General features: G+C 41.8%; 1 protein-coding gene across 1 annotated transcript in view; it reads right to left on the minus strand.

The window, feature by feature from the left end:
• Positions 1–7648: 7648 nt before the first annotated feature.
• Positions 7649–10244, minus strand: part of tm6sf2b (transmembrane 6 superfamily member 2b) — a gene marked incomplete at both ends in the record, with an annotated part of 29008 nt that continues 26412 nt past the window's right edge. Inside the window, one exon of the mRNA XM_084308009.1 lies at positions 7649–7888. Coding sequence (XP_084164135.1) covers positions 7649–7888 — 240 coding nt within the window. The remainder of the gene's footprint in view (positions 7889–10244) is intronic.

Here is a 10244-nt window from a genome sequence, read left to right on the forward strand (position 1 = left end):
AACACAGATTGCAACTTCTCAGACGACACACCTAAACCCTTCGGCCCCCCTATTAGGTACACCCCACGTCCAAATCAGAGCGCTCCCTTCCCTCTTACAGTACACCTCCCATCTTGGGCCGGTCCCGTCTCCTAGGGCAAGGGCCCCTTTCTGTGACGGCTCCTTTCCTGAGCTGGTCCCCCCTCCAGGCGCGGTCCCCTAGGCAAAAATGTCTCCCCTGGTCTGCTACTGCTCAGTGTCTCTGGCTGTCCTCTCCACATCTGCTCCTTCACCGCCGCCGTCTCCTCTCTCTCGTTGTGGATGATCTGTGTACCAGGCTGTGGTGCCTGGCCCCTGCGGCTTCCTCCTCCTCCAATCTGTCTCCTGGTCGTCTCCACCGCTGTCGGTGTCTTCCCCCGCTGAAAGCAGAAACACAACACCAGCAGTCGTCTGTACATTCGACTTCCCTTTTTTGCTATTAGTCTACCACCTTCTCCACACCTATTATCCATCTTACAGGGCGGTTCCCTGTTTGTTGTCTTCCGGCGTGACACTTGCAACTTCCGATACCCACTCCGCGCAACTCTTCATCCCAGTTTGACCCCCAGCGCGCGCCAGTTCTTCTGGTGATGTGTCTTCTGAAGACCCTGCCTATCTATTAGGTGTGAGAAGGCCCCACTGGAATTCAAACTCCCTCTTTATTCCATAATTAACCCATTCAAATAACTGCACCATCTTCCTGTGCAATTCTTATTTAATCCATTGTATAATTAAACTCTATATCTAATATTATTATTATAATATAATCCACTCTCTGTGCTAAATATTCCCCTATGGGTAATGAAAACTCCCCAGCACTACCCCCCCTCCGCCACTAGGTGGCGACCTACTCCTCCTCGATGGTGTTTTAGTTGACGTGTCACTTCCTGGTTCTTATCTGTTATCTCCTCGTGGCTCACGGCCATCTTGTATCATCCTCCTCGTGGCCCCTTTTGCGGCCATCTTGTCTCGCTCATAATGGCTACTCTCTCAAACAAACGAACGCCGCCCTCCTTCTTCAAGGCCTAACAACAAAACCACTGTTTCTTAGAGTCTCGTCGGCCAAACAGGTCATAATGATGTCTGCAGGTCACATGACAATAGATGATCTACTAACATGCAAGTACTGAACAGGTCAAAAATAGACTGAATGCCAAATGACGGTAGGTCTGAAAAACGTAGGTAGATTCTCCCGACTCACAGTCCCGCGTTCCCGCCTCTTGCGAGGAAAACAACCCTTATATTACAGACCAACAAAAATGGAATTAACCCCTTAGAACACTGCCTTCCTTCACCGGCCCGTTTGTTTTTCATTCCCCGTAGATAAAACCCATCTTGGTTTCTCAAAACACCATGGCTCTCTGCTCATATTATTTACGGATGCACTATCTGTTCGTTTTTATTTGGCTTAAAAGATCAAAACAACCGTATGTGCACAGTGAACTCACATCTTTCTCCTAAGCGCTGTTTCTCCTACAGCGCTGGTCCGCCTCATGACCGCTCGACTCAACGCTCTCTCCCAGGGCTGGCCGGCCTTGCTCGATCATGATTCTCCCACACACGATGACTGTTGTCCACTGTCGCCCCATTATTGAAAAAGTCTTTTTCCGTTGTTCTTATCTCTCTGCAACCAACTGTTCCCGTTGTTTTCATCTCTTGCAAATCCGGCTGTCATCGGCTCCAACTGTTAGATCCTGATCAAACTGGCCAGTATCACGTCTTTGTCTGTTTGGCTCCATCCAATTCCTCTGCGTTGTGTCATTTTAATGGTCCTGACGTCTCCGACAACTGGCTGATAAGATCCTTATCTCTCCCCGTTAGTACCATCTGCAAACCATAATAATTCTCCACCTCCGTAAGAATTCGACACTTCGACAACATGAAATACCTTACAAGGAAAAGCGTGGTTTTATTTCTCTAAACAGAAACCTCAGCTCAGATGTTAACAGATTGTATTGTCCTTGAAGAGTCTATTCTAATGATCTTTCGATGTGTTCTATTGTCCCTTTGCTGTTATGTCCAATAGTGGTCAGGCCTGGTCGTTAGCCTGAACCCTCCTCGTGTTAGCCGAAGCTAATGATGATGTGGCATTCTCCCTTCCCCCCCCCCCCCCTATGAGAGGAGAGAGTCTCTCAGTCCTAGTCAGATTGTAGTCTGCCCTTAGCCGCTAACACCGTTCGACTTATAGATGTTCGTCGTCGCAACGACGGCCCCGCCTTCTGGTTGTCATGCGACGTGTTGTCATGACAACTGCGTTAATAACCTTTACACACATTTCACGTTTCATTAAGATGAACCTCTCTCCCTCCTGCTCTGGGAGACACTCGCTCTTATCTCAGATGTTCTTACAAGGAATGTCAACAAACACCCTCGCTGGCAGTGTATTCAATCCACTGGTCACCATTCTATCACCGTCTTCCATGCACATTTCGATCTCACCGTTTTAGCTGTGGTCACCTCCCCCCAATCTATACATCACATACATTGAAAAAGCACCCCAAATCCTTCAATAGCCATGCCCAATATACACAAGTAATTGCGATCGCCATGGGACGACTGGGATTTATTCATTTAGGAGTACCTTACTGAGGTAAGGTCTAATTTAGGTAACCTGCTGGTATTTTTGTTACCTAAAACATGCTTTTGTACCGATCACAGTGTAGTATTTTACCGGACCTAAAACATGCTTTTGGTAACGATCGCAGTTTCGGGGTAAGACGACCCCCCCCCCCCCCCCCCCATTGAAGATATTGTGAAGACACATATGTATATGATATATGGCTTTGATTTGGAAGTATTTGGGGTTTCAGGCGACTCGGCGAGCAACCCGAGCGATTTGGGCATAATGCATATAATGCGCCATATCTCGCGATCTATGAAAAAATACTGGATTATTTTGGAAAGGGGCGATGTTTAGCATGGAATAGCGCACAAACTAAAGTATGTAGAGATTAACTGGTTAGTCAGTGTTGGACTATGAACAATGCCTGTCAAATGAGCCATATTATTGTCTCCATAGCTATAATACAGAACACACGATGGGTCAGCAAACATCGCTAAAATGGTCAATAACGCTGGCGCCATTGAGTAGAGATGGGAAAACAGTGTGGCAGTCAATGAGTTAAAGGGGAACACCACCAAAATGAATAATTCCAATATGTTATTTCCATGGCTTAGGAAAGTTTCATCAATATTTGGGAATATGAGCTATACTCTCTCCTAAAGCCAGAAACCAGAGAAGCAATACTCAGACTTGTGATGTCGTCAATTATAAAATATGGAGCTTGATTGACAATGAATGGGAGACAGATTTTTTTTAAATGTATACCCAAATGAGCTTTATTCATCATCATTTTATTTATTCGTACATGGAATTACCACAGTCCAACAGTACATATTCATATAATTCACCAAAAATACCATGGCCGAAAGGAACAGGAAGAAGAAAAAATCTTATATATACTTGCCCCTACACCCACACAACACACCGATAGACATATTGTGTAAAACCAAACAGAATATACCCATTTTGCAAAAAAATGTAAACATCAACACAACCAAATTAAATCAACATAAATAAACCCATTTTGTCTATCTATCAGTCAAACTACATATTTAGGTTCATTCATTTACACACACACACACACACACTTATATAATGTATTATACTTCTATATACTATCTAATTTCTATTTTATTATAATATAACTAAATCATACTATTTATTCTACACCATATTGGTACAGTATTATACAATATTTTTAATATATTATTATTCTATGTTGAATTGATTGATTGAAAAGTTTATTAACAGATTGCAGAATGGGTACAGTACAGTACATCTCAATACATACAATTGTTAAGGGGATGCAGACCAGAGAAAGACTTTCGTCTTGTTTCCACCAGGGTCCCCCATTTTCAATTCATCATAACATATATGACATACATGACATACAGATAGACAGTACTGCTACATCTATACATTTATGACATATCAGATTTGCAAATACAGTACTGTTTGAGATACAAAAGTGTCCAGAAAAGGAGTGTATATACATTTGGCGTAGAAACTGTACATTGGAGGAGGTTGGTGGGGTGGGGTTGGGTGGGTTGGGTGAGGGCTGTACATTGGAGGTGGGGGGGGGGGGGGGGGGGGGGTTGGGTAGGGGACACACACACATTTTACACTGTACATTGGAATGTTGACAAAGCCTTACTTGGTCATTTACTGTACAACTAGGTTAGGACATTTGTAGGGGCCAGTTTCGAATTGCAGTCTCACGTAGGTGTTTTTTGAGAGTGTTTTTGAAGGTGGGTAGTGATTCACATTCCTTTACAGCTTTAGGCAGGGCGTTCCACATTGATGTGGCATAATTGCGAAACGTGTTTAGTCCCTTGTTTGAGCCGAATCTGGGTTTTACATGATTTGTGGAGCTCCCTCTGGTGTTGTGATCGTGGTATTCACTGACCTTTGGGAAGTATTTTGACATGTACATGGGTACCTTGGTCGCGTAGTGTATCTTGTAGACCAGGCCCATTGCAAGTTGCTGTACTCTGTCGTCTACTCTAAGCCATCCTAGGTTGTCAAAGTGGGCAGGGGTGAGGTGGGTTCTAGGAGTCAGGTCAAGTAGTAGTCTGACTAGCTTGTTTTGAGATGTTTGTAATTTGTTTTTTAGTGCCTTTGAGGTGCTTTGGTACCATGAGGTGCAAGCATAGTCGTAGTACCCTTGAATGAGTGCTCCTGCTAGAGTCTTCAGGGTATTCTTGTTTACCAGAGAGGAGATCCGGTACAAGAATCGCGTTCGTTGGTTGACTTTTTTTATTACATTGGATGCCATTTTGTCACAGGAAAGATTAGCCTCTAGGATGGAACCCAGGTAGGTAATTTCATCTTTCCTTGTGACAATATTGTCACCCACTGTAACCGAGAAGTCGTCAGTCTTGCTGAGTTTGTTATTTGAACCGAAGAGAATGGACTCTGTTTTGCCCATGTGTAATGATAGTTTGTTGTCGGCGAGCCATATGCAGATTTTGCCTAGTTCCGAGCTGAGGGCTTTTTCAACCTGTAACTTGTTCTTGTCAGAGACCAGCAGGGCTGAGTCGTCCGCAAACAGGAACAAGTTGCAGTCACAAGCTGACGACATGTCATTTGCATAAATTAGGAATAGTAGCGGTCCTAGTATGCTTCCTTGTGGAACACCACAGCTCACTGTGAGGGGGGGGGATAGGGTACCGTTTACTTCCACCATCTGTTCCCTCCCCTCCAGGTAGGATTGTATCCAGCTCACTGATAAACTATCAAAACCAATTGCTTTTAGCTTGTCAATCAGAATGGTGTGATTGACAGTGTCGTAGGTCCAGCATGACCATGCCGCAGTATTTGCCCGCGTCCACCTCTTGTTTGATGTGGTCGTTCAAGTAGAGAAGGCATGTGTCAGTGGAGTGGGATGTTCTGAAGCCAGATTGGAATTCGTAGATTAGATTTTTTTCCGCGAGGTATTTTTCGATCTGTTCGTATACTATTTTTTCCATGACTTTCGAGATGGATGTAAGGATAGAAACAGGGCGGTAGTTACCCGGGTCTAATTTGCTGCCCTTTTTGTGCAGGGGTGTTACTCTCGCAATTTTGAAGTCCTTGGGGACGTGTCCCTGTTTTATGGAGAGGTTTATTATGTGTGTGATGACTGGGGTGATGGCTGCTGCTGAGTCTCTGAGGAATTTGGAGGGGATGTTGTCATGGCCAGTGGCCTTGTTTGGTTGGAGGGCGCTCAGTTTTTTGAGTACCTCATCTGTAGTTACTATTTCCAGTTTGAAGTCGTCTTTGTGGACGCCTAGGTTCATGTAGTATGCTACTATGTGTTCTACCCCATACTGCCCTGAGTGGGAGGGTAGTTTGTTTACCAGTGTTGTGGCTATGTTTGTGAAGAAAGTGTTTAAGTAATTGGCTACATCCAGCTTGTCTGTGATGAGCGTGTTGTCCGTCTTTATGTTTATGTTTGAGAACCTGGTTTTGAGTTTTTTACTGCAGCCTAGTTGATTGTTGAGTAATTTCCAAAGTTCACGTGGTTTATTTTTGTTTATTATTTTTATTTTTGTATTTTTGTTACGCTGCTATATACTATATTACTATACTCATACTGGCCTATACAACTCTATGCTACGTCATCCTGACACGCTAAACTGCAATATTATACTAAACTGTGCTATACTGTCTATGCATCTTTTCTTTGCACAACCTTTTGAAGTGAAATATATTAGTGGAACTCTTTTCATCGTTCTGCAAAGAGTTCCATAGTTTGATACCTATAACTGAGGTGCACCTTTGTTTTAAGGTTGTTCGTGCAAATTGGTGTTTAAAATTTAATTTCCTTCTGCTGTCATCTGGACAGGGAACGAACAACCTCTGTATATTTGCTGGTAATACTCTGCATTTTGCTCTAAACAAAACTAATAAAGTCTGTATTTCAGCTAACTCTTTAAGTTTCAATAGTCTGGATTTAATAAATAATTCGTTGGTATGTTCTCTTGAATCTACATTGTGAACTATTCTTACTGCTCTCTTCTGTAATACAAATAATGGCTTTATGTTGCTTTCATATGTGTTACCCCACACTTCCACACAGTAACTCAAATATGGTAGGATGAGTGAATATAATATTTGCATAGAATTATAATCAAGCACATTCTTTGCCTTGTTCAAAACAAAAACACTCTTGGCTACCTTATCTTTTATGTACATTATATGTGGCTTCCATGTCAATTTCTCATCCAACATAACACCCAAAATTTTAACTCAGATACTCTTTCAATATTAACTCTGTCAATACATAATGCCACATTGTCCTTCTTTCGATTAGTAAATATCATACATTTCGTTTTTTACCAAATTTAGGGATAGCTTATTGTTATCAAACCATATCTTAAGTTTACACATTTCATTTACAATGTCATCTGCTAATTTTTTAAGGTATTTTCCTGAACTGAAGAAATTTGTATCGTCAGCAAATAAACCAAATTGCAATATGTTTGACACTTCACATATATCATTAATATATAAACTTTATATATTATTTATATATACTTTATTCTACAGTATGGTGGAATGAACTACTTACCCAGCCCAGTTAGGACAGCCGAAACCCGTCCAATCTTTCGCTGTCGACTAAAAACACACTTCTTCAACCATTACCTGAAATTTAAAAAAAAAAATCTAACCCTAACTAATAAACTAACCTATACATAGCACTCAACACTACTCAATCCCTCCGGAGGAGTCCTGTGGAAGGCAAAACCCTTGTATTGCAGTCTAGTATAATGAGACCACTAAAATAGAATGACCTGGTAATATACACATGTAACCGCATTGGTATTGCATTGGAGCAGTGTATGTATATGTGAATACCAGGGGCAGCAGGAGAAGACCATTTGACATAGGAAGGAAATAAACAGTGACACAAGGGAATAAACAGCAAAATCCGAAGCTGAGTAAAATAACCTTTTATTTGGGTATTTGAAATGAGGCATTTAGACATTTTAAATAGGGCGTAGTGGTCATTTTAAGTTGCGTTCGCCAAGAATCAATGGGGGTGTTTCATTAATTGCAAAGGCCAGGCATGGTTAAGAACATCATTTACTTGTCTTTATTTATTTTGGTGTCTTTCTCCTCGCTGTTCGGCAGGCCCGTCTGCCCAGGGAAGGGGGAGATCTTTAGGAAGAAATAGGGGTTACTGCGGACCCGCAGGGCCACCAGGATGGGGGTAACTGCATACAGCAGGTTAGCTGCCAGAACACACCAGAATGTGTCATCTGGGATACGGAATGGAGATATGGTCCGAGGGTGGAGGGATGCCCCAATATGGGACCACTGACACTATGAGGAGAACGAGAGAGAGAGAGAGAGGGGGTAAGGGGGGGGGGTGTCTTGACTGATATTCATACAGAGAATAGGCCATTTTGATGTGTCATAGCAGGTTAACACAGGTGTAACTAATAGCCGGTGCTATTAATGTGTCATTAATTACACCCGTGTTTACCCTGCTATGAAGCATCAAAATGGCCGCTGTGATAAGCGTCTATTGAAGGATTCACTTGAAAGTGTTGTGTTTGTCAGTTGACACCAAAGTTATATAATGTTGTCATGGAGATACACAGAGAAATGCACAAGGTGTTCAGTTTTCTAACGACCACCTGAAAATCTTCCAAAACCATGGAAACCTCAAACCACTAAAAAATAAGAACACATTATTAGTATCATCAAACTCCTAACACAGAGAGTTTGTTGACAGAGTCTGGCTATGGGGCGACAATAATGTGGTCAAGAGGCATGGTTTCTACCTTCAGCCTTTAATCGGCGTGGTTTATTATTTACATGGCAAGGCAACAAACAGTACATGAGTTCTCCTCTCCGTGAGAGGCAGGTGGGAAAGAGATAGAGGGGGAGGAGACATCTCCTTAAATACTCTCCACTTGGTGGTAGCATTAGCGGCTCCTCCTATAGCGCCCTCTAGTGGAAACAGTTATGTACAGTCAGTGGAAACAGTTGTGTACAGTTAGACAGTTACTTGCAATCCTACATAGAACCTCTAACTTTAACAGAGTTGTTCGATTGTCCATTGTCAAACATCTCTGCCAAAAGAGGAAGTAAACTAACCAGTGCTACCTTGTATTATTTTCACATAACATATTGAATGAATAATATTATGTTATTGTTCCCCCCATATTCTTTTGTCTCTTGTATAAATAAGAACCATGTCTGTGCAGCCTTGTTTCTTTACTCCATGGAAACAAAGATGAATGCAGCCATAAATGGTTCCTTATGCAGAAAAAATTATACGTTTACTTTTCTGATAACTACATCACTGCATAACTCGTAAATGTTCAGACAAGCTTAATTTTTTATTATTTTGTGATACTCTATAGCAGTGGTGCCCAACCAGTCGATCGCGATCGACAGGTAGATCGCGGGCTGATTTCAAGTAGATCTTGATTAATAAAATTTGATTATTAAAAAAAAAAAAAAAAAAAAAATTGCTAAATCAACTCTTCCTCTCCTTGTTAACTACAACAAGCAATGCTGTTTGTTATTTAAGATGAGGTCGGACTCGGCACTGACAGATTTGTGTTCATTATGCTGCTTTTATAAAGCCTCAAATGACGGCTTACAATATACAATTTTGGCTGGTAGCTCTCGGGCTAGGTGGTAAATAAAAAAGTAGATCTTGGTTCAAAAAAGGTTGGCCACCCCTGCTCTATAGTATCCATCTCTACATTCATTACACACTTTAAACAAACACTCACCTTTATCATTCACTTTAGACACTTTTTAACACTACACCATATTTGTATCTATTTATTACTAAAAAGATTTGCACTACATCCCTACCTAATTTTTGCATTTTAAAAAGTTAATATTTTGTACTTTAGTTTGTATATTGTATATTTTGTTTGTTTGTGTTTGGCCTTTATTCTTTTAACTTTTTTTTACTATTTGAAGCACAATCTCAGGGGGCTCATACAGAACCAAGCATTTCATTGTAATGTATGTACCTTATATGTGACAAGTAAAACAAAACTTGAAACTACACCCAATGAAGAATTATAACCGCATTTTCTTTCAAACTAATCTGGTCACGGATGTCCCGTATTTGGTACAGTTCTAAGTCACTTGGGGGCAGAGCTGTTTTGCAGGTTGTGATGTACGGGAGTAGAGACAGCTCTGCGTAGGAGTGTGTGAGATCTTTATGAACTGTGTCGGATTCCAAACTGTAGTGCATATGCTGTATTCTGTATCACTTAGCACACCCACTGCTGTCTGGCCCTGTGCTCTTCTCACACATAATCCAGCCCATTCGACTGCCAAACATTTCTTCCCACAACCCCCTATGGATGAGCAGTTTTGAACGGGGCACTTTTCAGTATCTCTTCTGCACTGCAGTCTTCAGAGTCTTCTGCCAGCTGAACACTGTGCAGGAGGTCTCGTAGATAGATCTCGTAGATAGACCTTTAGGCGGCGGTTACACCTTTCGTTTCATTTTCGTTTCATTGTCAGATGAGTTTCGCCGCAACGTGGCAGCCTCGAGTCACACTTTCGTTTTTGTCACCTGGGCACAGTGATGTAGTACACTGCCAAAGCAGTAGGTGGCGAACATGAAGGCAATTTCAACCAATCAGAACTTGAATGTGCGAATACACTTCCTGGAAGTTCCTGCAAAGAAATGTCAACAAGG

This window comes from Notolepis coatsorum (genome assembly GCF_963971535.1).
Source record: "Notolepis coatsorum genome assembly, chromosome: 2".
NCBI classification, from domain to species: domain Eukaryota; kingdom Metazoa; phylum Chordata; class Actinopteri; order Aulopiformes; family Paralepididae; genus Notolepis; species Notolepis coatsorum.